This window comes from Anastrepha ludens, chromosome 2 (genome assembly GCF_028408465.1).
Source record: "Anastrepha ludens isolate Willacy chromosome 2, idAnaLude1.1, whole genome shotgun sequence".
Taxonomy (NCBI): domain Eukaryota; kingdom Metazoa; phylum Arthropoda; class Insecta; order Diptera; family Tephritidae; genus Anastrepha; species Anastrepha ludens.
In genome coordinates, this window is record NC_071498.1 from 66,600,675 (window position 1) to 66,619,959 (window position 19,285).

At 34.8% G+C, this 19,285-nt stretch overlaps 1 protein-coding gene across 4 annotated transcripts in view; it reads right to left on the reverse strand.

Moving 5' to 3' along the window:
- LOC128871695 (very low-density lipoprotein receptor-like) overlaps positions 1-19,285 on the reverse strand; it is a 228,849-nt gene that overhangs the window by 162,220 nt on the left and 47,344 nt on the right. For all 4 annotated transcript variants that reach the window (XM_054113657.1, XM_054113656.1, XM_054113655.1 and 1 more), the window contains 2 exons: positions 4,818-4,940; positions 871-1,097 (listed from right to left, as the gene is read on the reverse strand). In XM_054113657.1, coding sequence (XP_053969632.1) covers positions 871-1,097; positions 4,818-4,869 — 279 coding nt within the window. In that variant the 5' untranslated portion in view covers positions 4,870-4,940. The remainder of the gene's footprint in view (positions 1-870; positions 1,098-4,817; positions 4,941-19,285) is intronic.

The window sequence follows — 19,285 nt, forward strand, 5'->3', positions numbered from 1 at the left end:
GTTCCGCATAGACTTTCCGTCGCCAACCTTCAGCAGAGAGTGAGTGTATATTCTCAGTTGCTGCAACGGCTTGAAAATGAAAGTTTTTTGCACTGTATCGTTACTGGTGATGAAAAATGAGTCCTTTTAAATAATCCATTCGCAAATACGAGTGGTTATATAAAGATGAAATACCAGAACCGACCCCTAGAGATGGCCTTCACCCCAAGAAGTTTCTTCTATTTGGTGGGATATGGTCGTTATTGTTTATTATGAACTTCTGGAACCAAACCAGACGATAACTGCTGATTATTATTCTCATCAGCATCTTTAGTGAATAGACGCAAACATTAGGCAAGCTGAACGAGCTCGGATGGGAGCTAATGCCGCATCCACCATACTCTCCGGATATTGCACCTTGTGATTATTACCTTTTCCGTGGACTTAAATCCCATATGAGTAACAAGAACTACTCCTCAAAAGAAGCTTTAAAAAGGGATATCAAAGTGTATTTTGGCTCCAAGGACAAACAATTTTTAGAGCATGAAGAAAAATATAGTATTATTGATTAATAAATACTTTAAACATTTGGTTATTAATTTTAAAACCACCTTTAAAAAACGCACGAATTTATGGACTGACCTGATATTTAAGAACTTAAATAAGAAGCGTAGTATTACGCAATATTGAAGTTGAAGAGTCTTAATACATAAATATTACATTTCATAAATGATTCCTTTAGAAGTACAAAAAAACTAAATCTACTTTTATTTTATTTAAAACTTAATTTCACCCCCTATTCAATTTTGAACTCTGTTTCTTAATTCTCGTTATCGCTTCAAAAATATTTCTTTAAAAGTATAAACTAAGCAAACATATCTACAGACTTACCTCCTCATCGGAGCCATCCAAGCAATCCGGTTCACCATCGCACACCCAACGTTTGGTGATGCAACCGCCATCGGTGCATGTGAATTCGCTGTGCGGATTACACGCTTTTGGCGGACACTCGTGCTCATCGGTGCCATCACCACAGTCGTCGTCCTGGTCACAGACCCAACGTTTTTGTATGCAACGTCCATTGCCGCAGGTGAACTCATCGGAGCGGCAGGTCTCATCTGTGGCAGCGGAAGAAATGCCAGCGGCGTATAACGAAGATGTATGTAAGTTGATGGTCACGCAGAGAAAAAGAGATGTACGGGTAAGAGGGAGTGAGGGAAAGAGAGAGAGAGAGAGAGAGAGAGAGAGAGAAAGAGAGAGAAATGTGCTATTAGCAAAGTGTAATTAATTATTTTGCGGTGATTATTAATACAAAGGAGGATTTTCGTAATTGGCACCAGCGTAAATGTATGTACATATGCGAGTAAGCAGTGGAATAATGAAATAACCAAAAAGCGTAAAATATACTCGTGATGAAAACACTACAAAAGAGGCATAACTGTGGTAATGAGTTGGTAGGTGACACTTAAAACTATACGTGAGTTAGTTTCGATTTAGTAGCACAAACTGTAGATTAGTAAAGTTTTCGAGCTAAGAGCGAAATTTCGCTTTAATTAGCGGGTTATGAGAGTTATTATACGAAGTTATTATCTTTAGTAAATAATTTTGTAGATACATGCAAGCAAATATACACAGGAAGGTATATACCGCCAACGTCAAAATAAAGTGTACACCATATCGTCCCCTTAGCATTAAAATAGCCTATAAATTTTTTGATGTTTTGAGAAAATGAATTTCAAACTTTTTGTCGAAAGTAGCTCTCACTCAAATCTCGATATGTCTGTAAATATTTATTATTTTTTGACTGACGTTTTGACCCCCTTTGTGGAACTAGAATTCGACAAAATTTTGACCACATATAAAATCGACGATGGAGAATCCAAAAATTCAAAAAAAAAAATAATAGCCTATGAGCACATAGGCTATTGTTATACTAAGGGGACGATATATTGATAAGTTTTTATTATTTATTTAGTTTGGAATTTTGGTTATTTTTTGGCAAAATGAAGTGCAAGTTTCAATTAGATCAAAAATCACACTGATTTTTAGCATTTTTTTTCGGACGCTGTCTTATGCACTTTCTCCCAGAAGAAGAAAACACCCAACAACCTCAGCAGAAAAAATTGTCAAAAATCAACGCGATTATGGAACGACTTCTAACTTCTGACTTTTCTAAGACTTCTGAATAAAAATTTTGAAATGTCTATGGAAATTTGCCGAATTTTTACAAAATTTATACAAAGTTCGAAACTTTGCTTTATATGGTTTTTGTTGTAATATGAATTATATTTTTATCAAAAACTAGTATGTATATGAGTGGAAATCATAAGGCTACGAATTATTAGAGGGTAAGGCAAAGATGCAAATATATGACAATAATTGACTTCAAAATGTAAATATTTGATCAAAGGTTAGTAGATGAATAAATGAGATGTTATTTACTTTCTTTTTTATTTAATTAAAAAGTTATATTAGTTAAAAAGAATGTCGGCAATATCTAACTATAAAATATATACTTTTATTTAAACTTTCTTTAAATATTGGAGGTTGAATTAGTTTTAAAGGTTTTTTTCGAAGATTTGGGGCTTTATTGTGAAAAAACGGTACAAAATATTTTATTTCAAGTATTGGCCATCGCTAGCTACAACTTTCGCCCATCTTTCGGGCAATTTCCGGATGCCGTTTCTCCAAAATTCTGGCCGCTGCTTGGCTATCCATGACTCAACCCATATTTTGGTAGCCTCGTACGAGGAGAACCGCTGGTCCGCCAAATCGAGACTCATATGCCGGAACAAATGATAATCGGAGGGAGCTATGTCTGGACTATACGGCGGGTGGGGTAACACTTCCCAGCCAAGCGTTCCAAGGTATTTTTTGACAGGTTGAGCAACATGCGGCCGAGCGTTGTCATGTTGCAAAATAACCTTGTCGTGCCTTTTTACCGTTTCCGGCCGTTTTTCTTTCAATGCCCGGCTTAAACGCATCAATTGCAGTCGGTAACGATCCCCCGTGATTGTTTCGCCCGGTTGGAGCAGCTCAAAATATACGACGCCGACCTGATCCCACCAAATGCGGAGCATGATTTTCTTGCCGTGAATATTCTGCTTGGCCGTCGACGTTGATGCGTGGGCAGGCAAACCCCATGATTTTTTGCGTTTTGTGTTATCGTAGTGGATCCATTTTTCGTCGCCAGTCACCACCCGATGCAAAAAACCCTTCCGATTTTGTCGCTCGATCAGCAATTCGCACGTAAAAAATCGCCGTTCGACGTCGCGCAGCTTCAACTCGTACGGGACCCAATGTCCTTTCTTTTGGATCATTCCCATCGCTTTTAGACGCTTGCAAACGGTTGATTTATCAACGCCCAATGATTCAGCAAGCTCTTCTTGGGTTTGGCACGAGTCCTCGTTTACCAATTCCCCCAATTCCGCGTCCTCGAACTTTTTGGGCTGGCCAAGACGCTCCTTGTTTTCGGTGTGAAAATCACCACTTTTGAATCGTCGAAACCAGTACTCACATGTTGAAATCGACAGAGTATGGTCTGGGTAGGCCTCCTGCAGCAATTCACGGGCTTGGGCTGTATTTTTTTTCAAATTGAAGCAGAAAAGCAAAGCTTCCCGCAAATTGCGTTTCGACGGCACGAAAGTTGACATACTCGGAGCACGAAAACACTGCGTTGTTTATACTTCAGCGAAATGACAGATACTGATAAACAAAGCCTAGGGATGAGGCTTTGTCATGAATATATATTCAGTATTGCCAACGCGATGAAGTGATAAATAGCGCCATCTGTGTGTCACCTTTAAAACTAATTCAACCTCCCATACAAAAAGTTTTTAAATGACGAAGTCCAACCGGAAGATGCTGTAACTAGCGCTGTTACAGTTATAGTTAAACAAAAATTATATAAAAAAAAGAAGTTGTTGATTAACGGCTTTACAGAAAAAACAACAACTACAAAAATATTAGAAATATAATAGATAAAATAATAATGATATTTTTTTGTTTAAAATAGTTGATTATGGGCTTTATAAAGCGAAAACCAAAGTCATATAAAAAATAATAAAAAAATTAAACAAAAGTGTGGTTTCCGGGCTTTAAATAAAAAAAGTATATAAATTAAAAAATTATAATATAATAAAAAAAATTTACTGGGCTTTAAAAAAAATAAAAATAAAATAATCAAAATATTAAAAAAAAATATATTTTCAAAATATATAAAAAAACTTCCAAATAAATTATACAGCTATTCTACTACTTCTTTCTTACTTTTTACAATAAAATAGGCTTTACAAAAACTAAAAAACAAATAATAAAAAAATGTTGATTACGGGCTTTACACAAAGAAAACCTAAAAAAAAAACCAAAAAAAAAAATTAAAAAGTAAAACAAAATTAAATAATATAAAAAAAATTTAAAAAAAGTATATAAAGCAGCTATTCTATTACTTCTACTTCAAACACATATATACATAAGCTGAAAAGGAAAAACGTTTAATAAAAAAATGCATTTCAAATTCTGTGTAAAAAGAGGTGAAACCCAATACCCCAATACAGTAATAAAATCCAGCACAACATAAGGCCGCATAGAAAAGTGAAATACACCCACCACCGAACGAAAAAAGAAACAACAACAGAAATTTCAAGTAAATTTACAACAAATATTTGAAGAAAAATACGTAACACTGCTGTATGTTGGAATAAATGGGTAAAGCATGCAACGGAACCAAAAGAAGTCGTTTACACGGCATAGATAATTAACGACGAAAAAACTCGTATACAAGTGAATAATTGCTTTGAGAAAATTTGGAAAATTTGTTGAATCGAAAAATCTCTTACTGCAAGAAGCCTCATCGGAGCCGTCGGAGCAATCTTTGTTCTGATCACACATCCAAGCTAATGGAATGCATTCACCCTCGCCGGTTTTACAAGAATACTCATCGGGTGAACAACTTTTTGTTTCTGTAAAAAAGTAAAGGAATGATAATATACAATTAATTTTTAATAAAAAGTGCGCAATTTTGTGTTTGAATGGCGTGTTGTTGGTGCAATTGTTTGAGAAAAGAAGATTTGGTGGTATTTAGGTGTAGGTAGGAGTATCCAGAGGTGTAAGTGTATTGTTTAATAAAGATAAGAAAAAATCGCCGTTATATTTATATGATTTCATGTGACGGCTTTTAGTTTTGTTGGTATAATAGTTGAGGAAATCTTCTTCTTCTTTGAACTGGTGGGTTTCTATCGAACCAAAAAATGCGACATCTTCGCTGCAAACGCTGCTGGTGTCAAAGAAAGCTGGAAAACCTGCATTTTTGTTTTTTTTTTGAAAGCAAACCTCAGTTAGCAACAAAAATGAAGCACAAGTAAAGCTGTAATGCACTCCATTTTGACCGCTTTGAAGTAAATAAAATCTCTTCACTTGCTCACTAGTTCGCAAATACAGAAATAGGACTAGTTCTCCACTAGTTATATGTATATAGAGTTCACTGGTTTATGTTTTCCTTAGTCTTAAATCTCTTTGTAGTATTTATGTATTTTAGAATTTTCCACTCGCAGTAGTTTAGCGCAATTTTAGCCATTGTCGTCTTCGCTTGCCAGCAGATTTTCTCCAATTATTGCACAATTAAAGTTCGGTTTCGCAATAAGTAGAGGGTAATTACAGTTTTTAAGCGTTAGCCTTACTAGCACATACTAATACAAAGATATACATATACATACATACATACATACACACACACACACACACCCACACACTAACACTCAATTCTGCATAACCAATAAAATTAAAGCTGCGCGTTTAAGCCTGGGACTTGCCTCTTAATTTGTAATTATCCTTTATTTGCACTTGATTATTTGCATTCACAGTAATTGTGTATGCTGAGTGTAGAAATCAAGTGCACACACAACCACACAAATACACAAGCACATGCATCTAAATGATTACATTTGCAGTCAAACATCCCGGTAGACAAACCTACCAGTTCTGGAGTACTTTACTACCAGTTCGTTTTGTAGCTGATGTGGTACGTATGCTATCTTTTTTCATTGCTAGCAATATGTATATTTACTAGGCGATGAATTAATATATGACAATGTGCAGCTTCGTCATCAGCATTGCACTCGCACCAGTTAATTAACAGCGTCTGAATTAGTATTGTATCAAAACGTTTCCTTGTCGATTTTGGTTTGTTTATTTTTGATAATCGGAATACTTAAAGACATGCTTCGGTAGGAGCCTGCCATAGCCATACAATAAATTTGAATCAATAAAAAAGATTTCGTTTTTTATTTACCAATTCAAGGTACTTTTTTTAAGAGAGCTGCAGGCGCTTCATTCTAGATGCTTAAGCTCATCATTATTTAGGCCATTTCTGATTAATTTGTTTATATGATATGATGACAAAAACGCAACCGTTTTTCGAGACATTCCACTTTAAAAATTATTAAAAAAAATTTATTTTTGCTTGTGCGTCTACTTTTTGCAAATATTAGCTCAAGAGTTCGATTTTCTAATAAAAAAATAAAATAATAATAAATGATCATACAAATTATCAGCAAAATTTGAAACAGGCGCAGTTAAGACTGCTGCTTGATAAAGTTTTGAATCTACAATTTTTTACTAAGTATGCCCAACATCCTATTATTAAAAAAAAAATCTTTTAAAGAAACTATTCTGTGAATATTTTTAGCTATATTTTATTATTATTTATTATTATTATGGACAATATTACAACCCACATCGTAATTAACCCTTTACCGCACGTGAGCCCGTATATGGGGTATATGACATGAGTATGAAAGAAGTAAACTGAAAAAATATTCAAAACAAATTAATGTTAAAAATTTTGGTGTAGAGGTTTTCAAAATGAGACATCTTCGATTCTTTTAAAATCAAAAATAAAAATTTTAACTTTTAGGATGAAATACATTTTTAATTTTTTACTTTTAAAAAAATTTTCCTTTTCCATTTTTCTGGTAAAGATTTACCAAAACCATTTTTTTCAGAAAAAAAAATGTATTTATCGTTAAAGAAACATTTTTTTGTCATTTTTGAAAATTAAAAAAATCGAGAAGATTTCATTTTAAGCATTGTGTACAAAAATTTTGCACATAAAATAAATCTCAAAATTATAAATGTTTTTACAATTTGTTTTCGCACGAAACGCCAAATACATGGACACTTAAGAAAAAAATTAAAAAAAATTGATTGTTTAATTGTGTATTTATTGTTAAGGGTAATTGTTTTTTGTCATTCACTTTAAAAATTCTCTACCAAAATATTCCGCACAGAATAAAACTCAAAATTATTTTTTGTTTTTTTCAAAATATGTAATTTAAATTTAAAATTTTTTCCTGCATGAAACATCGAATGATAGAATAAGTTGTTTTTTTAAAGCTATCGCCCCTCGGTAGGCAATAGTAAACCTCCGAGTGCATTTATGCCATGAAAAAAGCTCCTCATAAAATCATCTGCCGTTCAGAAGCAGCATGAAACTGTAGGTCCCTGGATTTGTGGAACAACATCAAGCCGCACATCACAAATGGGGAAGCGCATGGCAAAATAAATAAAAAGGAGAGTGCAATGTTATATACGCCAGCCTAAAAATAAAGCAATTTTTAGAAAAATTTACGACATTGTCCAAAATCACCAGTTAATGGAGTAGTTCCGCGCAGCCCAAAAAAAACAAAAAAGAAATAAAGCAGATGCCTGACTCATTAACATTTACATGTATCATGATCACTAACATTTATAGTATAGTAATAGAATATATTTTTTTGTCATACACCACTATCTGGGCACTTGGTAACTAGTACAATTCCAGTTACTCTTGAACTAATATAGCACGATTTTTTCCATCAAATACCAGTTGGTGATGTAGAATTTTTGCTGAATAGTTCGGTTTTTAACTGCAGGGATATGTTTGCTTTCAAAAATTCAATGCAATTCACTATTAGAATGGTGCTGCAAAAATTTCTTGTTGGTAATCGCAAGTTGCATTCATTAAGCATTTGATGAGACTAAAATATTTTGGTAAATTTATGTGCAAATCAGTTCAGAACTTTTATTCTTCGAATACCCAAGTTGGTCTCAGACCTCCAAAACCGAAACAAAATTTTCATGTATTTGTAATTAATTACTAAAACACCACTCATTTTGCTGGGATTGGTGTTTTTAAAAGTAAAAATTTTATTGGTTTTAGTTGTAATTATTGCTTTTATTAAGTTCCGCCACAATAATTTTATAACATAAGAGCGAAGATAGAGGAATCCGAAAAATCACCGAAATCACAAACAAATTTAACTGTTGATAAGAATTTCCTAATTTTTTATAAGTTATGTAAAAAGTTGGAAGTTTTGAAGAAAACTTCACTTCAGTGCCGAAGCTGATCAGTGAGACTACAGCGAAGAATGGGAGATAAAACGGCATTTCTCAAAATTGGCCGAAAAAATTCGCATCAAGAAATTGAAAACTTTGGTAAAAGTTTCTTGTTTTTTAATAAATTATTTAAAAAGTTCGAAAGTTTGAAGAAAATTTTCTTTCAGTGCTCATGTTGATCAGAAGGACTAGAGCGAATAAAGTCACAGGTTCCAACAAAAACACATTCATCGTAGCGGGGACTAAATGCCATAAAATTCTTGATGGCGGTCTAGTGGTGTGCGAACTAAGAATTAACTAGGCTTGCGGTTAATATATAATACAACAGACCAGCATTTGAAATTCGCACAAAGAAATTCGCATACAAAAGGTGTACGGAGTGGAGAGAAAGAGAAAGCTTGCGGTAACAAGTCCAGCAAAGAAAATTACGTTGTGTGAAATAGAAATAGTAAAGGAAAACACACAATAGAGGTTTCGCGTTCTTCTCGGAAGAAAAGCGATACCAGAGAGAAAAACATTTTCGTGGAGGGAAGCAAACACAAAGATAAAGATAAAACAAGAAATACTGGCGGTAGCTATCGACGCTATCGGCATGAATATTCTAATGGGTAAGTAAGCCATATGTATGTAAATTACACCAGGCTGGTCAAGCGATGCTTTAAAGTATAGTAGAAGGAGGAGGTGTTTACAATGCATATGTGAAGTGATAAAGTAAAGAATTTTTAAAAATGAGGTAAAGATGAGTAAAAAATTGATTAGAGTTACCCATGCATTTAGACCCTATTGATGTCCTATATCCCACGAGAGACTAAGAAACAGAATAAGAAGAAGAAGAAGAAGAAGAAGAAGAGGACACATATGTAAACGGCGCTGTCTTCGCAATATTAGCAACGCGGTGACTTTGAAAGATTTTTGACCATTTATTTATTTTTCATTTAATAACTCTATTTTTTATAAAAACCCTTTATTTCCAGTAGCAGGTATTATTGGTGAATAGATTACGCTATCGAGAGATGATTAATGATTTTTTATGGCCGGAATTGGATGATGAGGGGGCCGCCGTAGCCGAGTGGGTTGGTGCGTGACTACCATTCGGAATTCACAGAGAAAACGTCGGATCGATTTCTGTGTGAACACCAAAATTAAGAAAAACATTTTTCTAATAGCGGTCGCCCCTCGGTAGGCAATGACAAACCTCAGAGTGTATTTCTGCCATGAAAAAGCTCCTCATAAAAATATCTGCCACTCGGAGTCGGCTTGAAACTGTAGGTCCCTCCATTTGTGGAACAACATCAAGACGCACACCACAAATACGAGAAGGAGCTCGGCCAAACACCCAAAACGGGTGTACGCGCCAATTATATATACCTATATAATTGGATGATATTGATCTGGACAACGTTTATTTTCTACAAGACGGCGCTACGTTCCACACAAGCAGAGAAACCATTCATCTTTTACGGGAAAAGTTTTCGGACCATGTTATCTCTCAAAGATGTGATCACACGTGGCCACTGAGATCTTGTGATTTAACACCTTGTGACTTTTGTTTTGGGGCTACGTCAAAGAGAAGGTCAACTTCAGTAGCCCAGGGTCGATTCAAGACCTCAAAGATGGAATTCGTGAGGCTATCGAGGACATAGGACAGCCAATGTGCAATTCGGTTATGGAAAATTTCATGAGAAGGATATTGTCCTGTAAGCGTGGTCGTGGTGGTCATTTGCCTGATGTTATTTTCCACTATTAACGGAATACCTTCCTTTTTATAATGAATTAAACATCCGATGATTTATATATAAAAAAACATTTTTCATTGAATACCAAAAAGACACCTCTTATTGGAAAACCCTTTAGTTCATACTACAACAAGAACCATATAACTCAAAGTTTCAAACCTTGTACAAAAAATAAAAATATATACAAAATTTCAAAAATATTCATCAATGTACCAAACTTTTTAGACAGAATGTGTAAAAAAATAAAGTAGTTACGAAGAAGTATTAAATTCTTCATTGAATTTGGGTGTAACAAAGTGCAAGTTTGAATTGGCTCAAAAAGCGCGTTGATTTTTGAGAATTTTTCTTTCGGCATATAAAAGAAATTGCTAACATTCTTTATGTGTAAGAGAATGTAAAATAAAGCTCAAAAAAAAGAAAATATATACATATGTATATGAGAAGCCAACACAAAATTTGAGACACTTTAAACTGACTGAATAAAATAAATAATAAATAAATGGTGCGTGCTTCCTTTTTGGGTGTTTGGCCGAGTTTCTTCTCTTATTTGAGGTGTACATCTTGATGTTGTTCCACATAGTTTTATAACGCCTCCTAGCAGCAGATTTTATGAAGAGCTTTTTCACTGCAGAAATACCTTCGAAGGTCTGTCATTGCCTGCCGAGGAGCGACCGCTCGATTAGAAAAAACTTTTCCCTACTGCTACTAAAAATGATTTTATATTTCATGCATGGTGATTCGAAACCAGGCACTTTTGAACTGCAGTCACGCATGAAGCTATTCGGCTACGACGGCCTACTGGCACAATTGAAATTGAAAAGGTTGCAAAACTGCGGATAGGATAGTTAGGATAATTTTATGATGAATTTTATGAATTTTTGTGTATTTTTTTTTAATTTTGTACGAAGTTTAATATATTAAGTTAGATGTTTTTTTTTTAGTAGAACATTTTTTGTTTGAACAAAAAAATAAATAAATAGTCAAAATTGTGCAATACGTCGCCCTGCTATGACTATGAATACTGGTGTACCCATTTTTGGTATTTGCCTGCTAAGAACGGTAATTAATTCTGAATATTACTTGACTTTCAAACTCTTTTTTTACGTTTTCCACTATAGCTTCCCAACACTTTTAACCCGTATTTCAAATATTCCATTACTGGCAGACGTTGCCTCTCCCGTTTGACTATTTTAAAGGCTCTCTTCTCTCTTTTCTTATGCTTCAATTTACAGTAACTAAAAGCCTTTAAAATCAAATTAAAATTAAATCTAATATTTATTGCTTCAATATTTGCTAAGTGCTCATATATGTATGTGTGTAAGTATGGATACTGGTGGTAAGTAGAAGTGAAGGGTATATTTTGCTATCTATTTCTTGGAAATAAATGTCGAGGAGACACGCGCACACCCATATGTATTTGGACACATATATTGTTAAATTTATAACAATGAAGAGGAGAAGACTAAAGAGCTATGCAGTTTCAAGGAAAGTAATAACAGTAAAATGTAAGGTATTGAATTATGTGATATAAAAGTTCAGAGAGAAGAAATTACTTTGGCTAATTAGAAAATATAGCATATTTTTATTTTTTATATTTCTTTTGCAGAACTTCGTAAGTGTAGAGGTTATGGAACCACCAACAAAGAGTTTCTTAGCCAATTATCCCAGCATTGCAGTATTATTCCATCCGCCATATGCTCCGAGCCTTGTGCCGTACTGTGACTTTTTTCCTTAAAGGAAAACTTGCGTTAAATGGAAGAATGTGGGAGTCATTTGTATCCATAAAAGCGAAAGTGTAACGCGATTTTTTTTTTACTTAGGTTAGTTTAGGTTTTGGTTGCAGTCGGTTTAGAATAGCCAATTCACTTAGACCAGGTAAACTTACTGGTTATTTATCATGCAACCATTTAGACGCTCTTATGAAACGGAGGATAGGTTTTATCCCAACACTGGATAGTTCCGTACGCGAGTCAAACAGGTACTTTCCTAACAAGCCTGCTCTGCTCCTAGCTAAAGCTGAACAGTTACAAAGGAAGTATTCTACTGTTTCTTTCTCTTTCTCGTGTCTACAACTTCTGCAGTATTCATGCGGAGCGATTCTCCTGACCTTTCCTTATCTATTTGCGGCCAAATTAGCCTGGTTGTAGCACAAGCATTTTCTTCTCTCCATGCCTTATTGGCCTCTTGGAGAATATTATTTTTTATTCGTATATCTGTTTTCAAGCAGTGTAAGATTAGTAACTTTTCTGATTGGCTCCTCGGACATGCAATTTTTTACTTAAATTACAGAAATCGCTTATTTCCAAAAAGAGAGAAACACTGATGAAAGGGCTAAGCTGTAAAATCATAAATCCTTGTAAGCTCTATAGGGAAATGTTAAAGCACTTTGCTCTTATTAAAAATTAGTTGTGTTATTGAATTGCTAGTGCTAGGACCCCACATACAAATTTTTACAAGTTATTAAAGCCTGGTACTTGCCACTTATTCCACTCAAATGGTACGAGATCAACAAATATATGAACTTTTGTCACCTATAAATATGTCCATAAGTTCACTTTTTCAAGTTTTGTGTATAGTTCCATTTCTGACATATCTTAAGTTACTTTATGAGATATGTTCCCGCTAAAATATTATTAAGTGCGGATAAGTTTAACTACAGTCATCTGTTTTGTAACTAATGGAATCATTTTCAATTTAAACAAAAAAATAAAAATAAATAAATAATAATAATACAAATTTATTGTTTATTTTTTATATTAATTTATTTAAGTTCTTGCAACTATCTAAGTCCCGGGATCAATACCGGGATTCTGAATTTCGGGATGATATCAATGAGATCTTGAAAATCCCATGATCGCAAAAATCGAAAAAATGACATCCCTAATACACACATACACACGTTGATGTATTATAGTCATGCATACACCCAATATACTCCGAGTACATACACATCTACGGTCGCGACACTCTTTGAATAATCAAATACATTTTCCAAATCATTAAGCAAATTAAGCAAATTAACTTTTACCGTAATCTTCGTTACATATTCAATATGAGCTGTCATACATATATTGGACATATTTGTCCAACAACACCAAACGTGTCTCTATAGCAGAAAATAAGGTCAGGTGCACACAAACAAAATCAATCAAAATACAGAGGGAAAAATTAATATAAAAGCAAATGAAAGTAAAACTTGGAAAGGCACCAATCCATTTTGGAGTAAAGACAACAACTTTCGCTATACCAAAAAAACAAAATGTAAGAAAATTTAGGTAAACAAAAGTCTGCTATAAAAGTAGATGGTGTGACTTAATTTCCGTTCAGTGCGCCAATGCGCCAAACATCGCATACAAAATCATTAACACTGTCTGTCTGCTTACAATCTATGTACGAGTATACGAGGGTCGTTTGAAAAGACCGTGCAAAAATAAAAATTACTTAATTGTTTGAGGTTAACCTCTTCATTTTTCGGCATAGTCTCTTTTAGGCTTATACACTTGCACAACGCTGTTCCAGTTTGTTGATCCCTTCCGAATAATGAGATTTGTTCAAGTCTGAAAAATAGTAATTTTTTTCTGCAATCACCTCCTCATTTGAATAAAACCTTTTTCCCGCCAGCCATTCATTCAAATTTTGGAACAGATAGTAGTCCAAGGGATCCAAGTCTGGTAAATAGGGGGGGAGGGGATGTGAAACCTTCCAGGATGTGAAGGGTTAAAATTATTTTCATTAATTTGCGAGCAAAACAGCTGAGGTCAAGTTACACTGAGAGCCCTTGCTAACCCCCGCTGCTCTTCGAAATTAGTCGGCGAATGTAAGGCAAAACTGAACAGTGTTGTAATGCAGCGGACGAGTTGGGCAATGGCTAATGAAGGCTCTGCAAGAATACCACTAGGCCTTGAACCTTTTCTAGGTCTCAATTCTGCATCAATTCCACTATGGATTGATGACTTCATGAGGTCTACTCATAGAAGACGTCGGTCTGAGCTGGACTCCGTCAGAGTAGCCAAGTGCTTTGAGAAAGAACCAACAAGGAAATTAGCAACCCTCCTCTTAAAACTTAGTAGGAAGGCCCTCAGGGCACAATGCCTGTGGTCAGCATATGGCTACATGAGAATCATTGGTGACCCAATATGCCTATTCTGCCTTGAGAATGATGACACTGCAGAGCATTTTCTTTGTAGCTGTCCGGAGTTATCTAGAATCAGACTTAGGCTGTTGGGTTGCATGTACTGAGTGTGACCTCGGAGAAGTGACCTCAAATCAATCTTTCCGTCTTACCATTCATACCTTTCTTTCTAATGCAATCTTTCTGGGTGTAGGTCTTTCTGACTGAGTGCTTGGACTTGTCCAATCCCCCATAAATCTAATATATAGTAATCTGAGCTATAACTGCTAAGGCACGAGTTGGTGTATTGTCGTAATGGAAAAGGAAGCAAGAAAAAACACAAAGAAATATACCGATTGGGTTGAAACTTCGTTTGTGTTCTTGCATAACCTCGATACACGATAACTTTGCTGACCTCTAGTCTTTTCACGTACTTTTCGAACGACCCTCGTATATGTTGATGTCGATGTCTGCCTCTGGTTAACTGGGCTGACTGCCGTAAGGGTTGCTGTTGTAGTGGCTGGTGCTACGAGTATTGCCCTGCTTTCAATCGCTCAATGCTGCCCTCTTTGAATTGTTAGCTAAGGTTAGTGTTCGTGGCTGACTTTGACTGTGTTGATGTACTGTATCTATATATGTATGCAAGAGTGGACGTGTGGATGTGCTAATGTTTGTTTTGCCAGCTTAAGCTAGTATATAGCGGCATTGACGCAACTCGCTCCCTTTCAAATGTTAGATGAGCTGCGATGAAGATTGCACAAAGCGGAATGGAAACTTTTTAATTATGAACTTATCGACTGTTGATAATCAGTGTTTACATTTTATCGCACTTTCAGTGAAATGTAAATAAATAGAGGAAATATTGATGCGGTCCAAGGATGGCAGTAGATGAGTGGTAAAATGAAAATGAAGAATAAGATTAATGGAAACACTCCGCTGACAAATAAATGCCAGGCAAAGGAATGCTTTGAAATAATTACTGCAGATTTTTTGAATGAATTGCGATTATTAAATTACACAAATAGCGGACAATAAAATATTTGGGAGGAATTGAAAGTCGTGTTGCTTTTTTTTTTGGTGTAAATAACTTTTCATTTGTTAATTGGTTGAACTTTGGGTGGCTATCGTTGGACAAAAATTCATGAGCTAATGGTATATTTGTGTGCATAAAGCTTACTTTACAAATAACATTTCATTATGCAGTTTTTTACATAAAATTTCATACTTTTACTAAGTCACATAAAGTTCTGAGAATTTAGTCGACTTATTTCAAAATTTATAAAACAATCATAGTTGGGATTTTCCTGTTTTGGAACAAATACGTTTTTTGTTTTCTCCTTACTCTGTGGACACTTGAATAAGTTTTCACAAGTCAGTCCGATTCGAGGCTTTCTATAATTTAATAGATATTTTCCGATTAGAATTTGTCATTTTGTTCGATAAATTTTGCTTATTTCGCAAGTAATTTCATAGTTCTGCCTATCCGTTGACCTATTGATACAAACTACACCAAACTACGAATTTTCAACGAAGACCGTCGCATAAAGTTTTCGAGTAAAAGTTTTGCGAAATATGAATTCACGGAGACAATCTCCCAATCTTGGAATTAATTCCTAAATTCCGGGATTGTAAGCATGAAATCTGAAAAACCCCAGGATCGTAGAAAGATCGAACACGTTTACATCCCTACTACAAGTATTCGGTTTATCGTTAATTGATCATGAGAATTGATAAAGGGGACAAGGTCAAGTAAGCTGCAAATCAACTTAGACCTGAGGCACTTCGAAAGCAATGTTTAGGTGCTGCTCATTCGAATTTATAACTTACAGATCTAAAAATTCTGAGCATCTTGCTATGCAATGTAAAGGCAAAATTAGAACTTGCACTCTCTTTGGTAAACCTTTCCTCAAATTTAACCCATTCTAGAACAAATCAAATGAATTATTGGTTTCTCTCAAATCAAAGAGTTCAAATTTATTCCAAACGAAGTATTAAATGCCACACCTTGGTACGAATATAATTCTTGGAACTTTTGGGGTAAAGGTGCTAACAACAGCAAACTTGTCCCAATCACTTGAACTGAACGGAATATTTTTGTGGGCCACTAGAAAGTCCTTGAAATTTTTCGACAAGACAATAAAAAGCGACCACAAGTGCAGGCAAGCAAAAACCTACAAAAACCTGCAAACAAACACACACGCGTGCACAAGCAAACGCCAAAGCATACTTTAGTCTTGCAAATATGCAGACTGCAATATTTTCGCAAAGTGCCATATATATTTACATTTGTGTATACTAGGCCGGGTCGATTTGTGGGGAAGCAAAAAAATCGCCCATTGCTCTGTGAAAATCATATTCTAGAGATCAAAATAAGAAACTTTGCGGAAGGAAACATACCTCTAAAACGAATTCTGATGTTCCCCAATTTGGGTCGAACATTTTAGTTTCTTTTCTCATGTAAAGGCCAAAAATGGTGATATTTTGAAATGATTGTATGGGGAATCCCCCAGGGGAATTCCAAGGGGTGTGCCACTGGCATGGGTGGATCGGCCGTCCAAAGTTAGTGGGGGTCGGTCATACATTTGGACTCGATTGGAGCACTCTAAATGGGTCAAAGTGGGATTTTTCGTTCGACCCAAATTGGGGGACATCAGAATTCGTTTTAGAGGTATGGTTCCTTCGGAAAAGTGTCTTATTTTGATCCCTAGAATACGATTTTCACAGAGCAATGAGCCATTTTTAAATCGACCCACCCTAGTGTATACCAATCATACATAGGAGCATGGTTTTTTATTTTTATCACTCGGCTGGTGGCGCATTTATCTAACAGACAGACATTGGCTTTTATAGCAGTTGCTACAAACAGCCAAACCAAACCAACTAAGATAAGGCAGGCAAACATTCCAAAAAAAAAAAAAAACAATTGTACAAAGAAATAATAAAAAGAATAAAAAATAATAAAAAGAATTCCTAAATGGTGTGGCTCACTTTTAAAGGCGAAATCGCATAAAAGCAGCCATCTTAACATTGATAAGCTTTTACGCTGAATAGCGGCGCACAAAGGCCTACGAGCAAGTGGCGAAAACATGAAAGAGCAAGTGGAGAAGCAGAAAAATGAATGAGAAGAAGGAAAATCAAGGCTGGTAGAAAATGCAGAGAATAAAAGTTAATAAAGCTTAAAAGTATTTGTGGTTTGTGAGGCAGGCAGGCCGCACAAGTTGGCGTCGGAGGAGCAGAGCTGGTTCATTGACGCTCTGTACTTGAACAAGATTTATAGACGCAAGGGAAGATGCTGGCCAAAGAAAAGAATTTGCAGTGAAATATTTAAGTAATAAGCGCAAAAAATTCTTAAAAAAATTTAAGCTGTTTAAATTTAAGTAGTCTTACTTTTCAGAGATTTTTCAGAGGTTCTTTTTTAGCAGTGAAGCTGCATAAGTAAATTGTTTATCAACGTCCAGAAAATATATTTAAGAGAGAAAACTAATCCAATTAAAATGCTGATCAGTATTTTAGAAATATATTCCAAATAAATTAAATCAAATAAGTTTAAATGGAATAAGAAACCTTGTTTCGATGGTTAAATTAAAAAAATACTTACTTTCTTTATTCGTTTACAAAACATTGATTATTTTATTACTGTTCAAGTTGTGATTTGTATTTGAAATATCGACTGATAAATATACATAAACACTAACTGAACAATTTTTATCGAAACAATTGCCAACGCTTGCTCTCAAGTAAATTTCATATTTCCATGTGCCAGAATTTGTTCCGAATTCATCCACTGCGTTTTATAAGTCTCTTGTGATGATAGTAACAAGTCGATACTTAGGACTTAGCGCCAGCTACCCTGCCACAAATCAAATAGATTAACGAAACTAACGCAAGACAAGAGTCTTGTCCGAGGCCTTATGCACCCGAGAGGAGTGAACAAGAAAAAACAAAACTTAAGACTTGATACAAACTAGTTGATATTTAACTAGCTTCCGACTAGTTACTTTACGACGTCTTTCTCCTTTTGTGGCCCGAAACACACAAATTGTTAGGAGGTTTACTTGCCTGAATGCCGAAAAGCCATGAATAGAAGAAAACAATGAAACGCATACTGGTAGTTATAATGCATAGTGAATAATTCCTAGAACGTACCTTTTTTAAGTAATTTTTGACATTTTTCGAGTAGACAGATACACAATTTTAACCACGATAGAACAACGCGTTGAAATTTTTGAAACTTATTATGAAAATGGCCGATTTTTAGAAACATCACAACACCAAATTCGTGATTTTTTGCAAATAAATTTTAATGAGTCGACAATTTGAAGGTTGATTAAAAAATAAGAGCCATATTTTGTACAAAAATAATGAGAATGCAAAATAATCTAAATTTTTACATGTTGTGTTTTAAAATTACATCTTACAATTACATACATCAGACCCTTTATATTCCTATTTCCAAGTAGCAGAAATACTAAAATTTTGTTTCGAGTTCATATACTGCGTTGCCGTTGAAGATCTAGGCGGACTTGTCCATATCTAGGCTTGTTGCGAACTAGTTACTAGTTAACTAGTTTCTGACTAGTTACTTTACGCCACTTTATTTCTTTGTGGCTCGATACACACTAATTACTTGTCTACTTTCAAAGAGGAATTTCTCTTGACATTGTTGAATGTCTGAGGCAAAAAGCGATAAATAGAAGAAAAGTAATGAAACACACAGTGGCAGTTATAATATATTAGAAATGTAAAGAAATTTTATTATATATATATATATACTATATATGTACTGTGAATGAACTTCGGATTGCTGTACCCTTTCGTAAATCACTCGATGCTTAGAATTTTGATTTTGAAACATATCATCTAAAGTTCGCGGTGTGAAGACGCTAAAACTTAAATTTGGAACATGAATTCAATAACATTCCCTCCACATTTTTAATGAATTTCCCAGATCTATTCTAGAGTTTATTTGTATCAACAAAAAAAAATTTGCCGTGGCCTTCAGCAATAGGCGATCTTATTTTATCATCATCAATTTTTTTTTTCTCGAACTTCTTGATTTTTATTTCTGCAAATAAGAATCGAAACA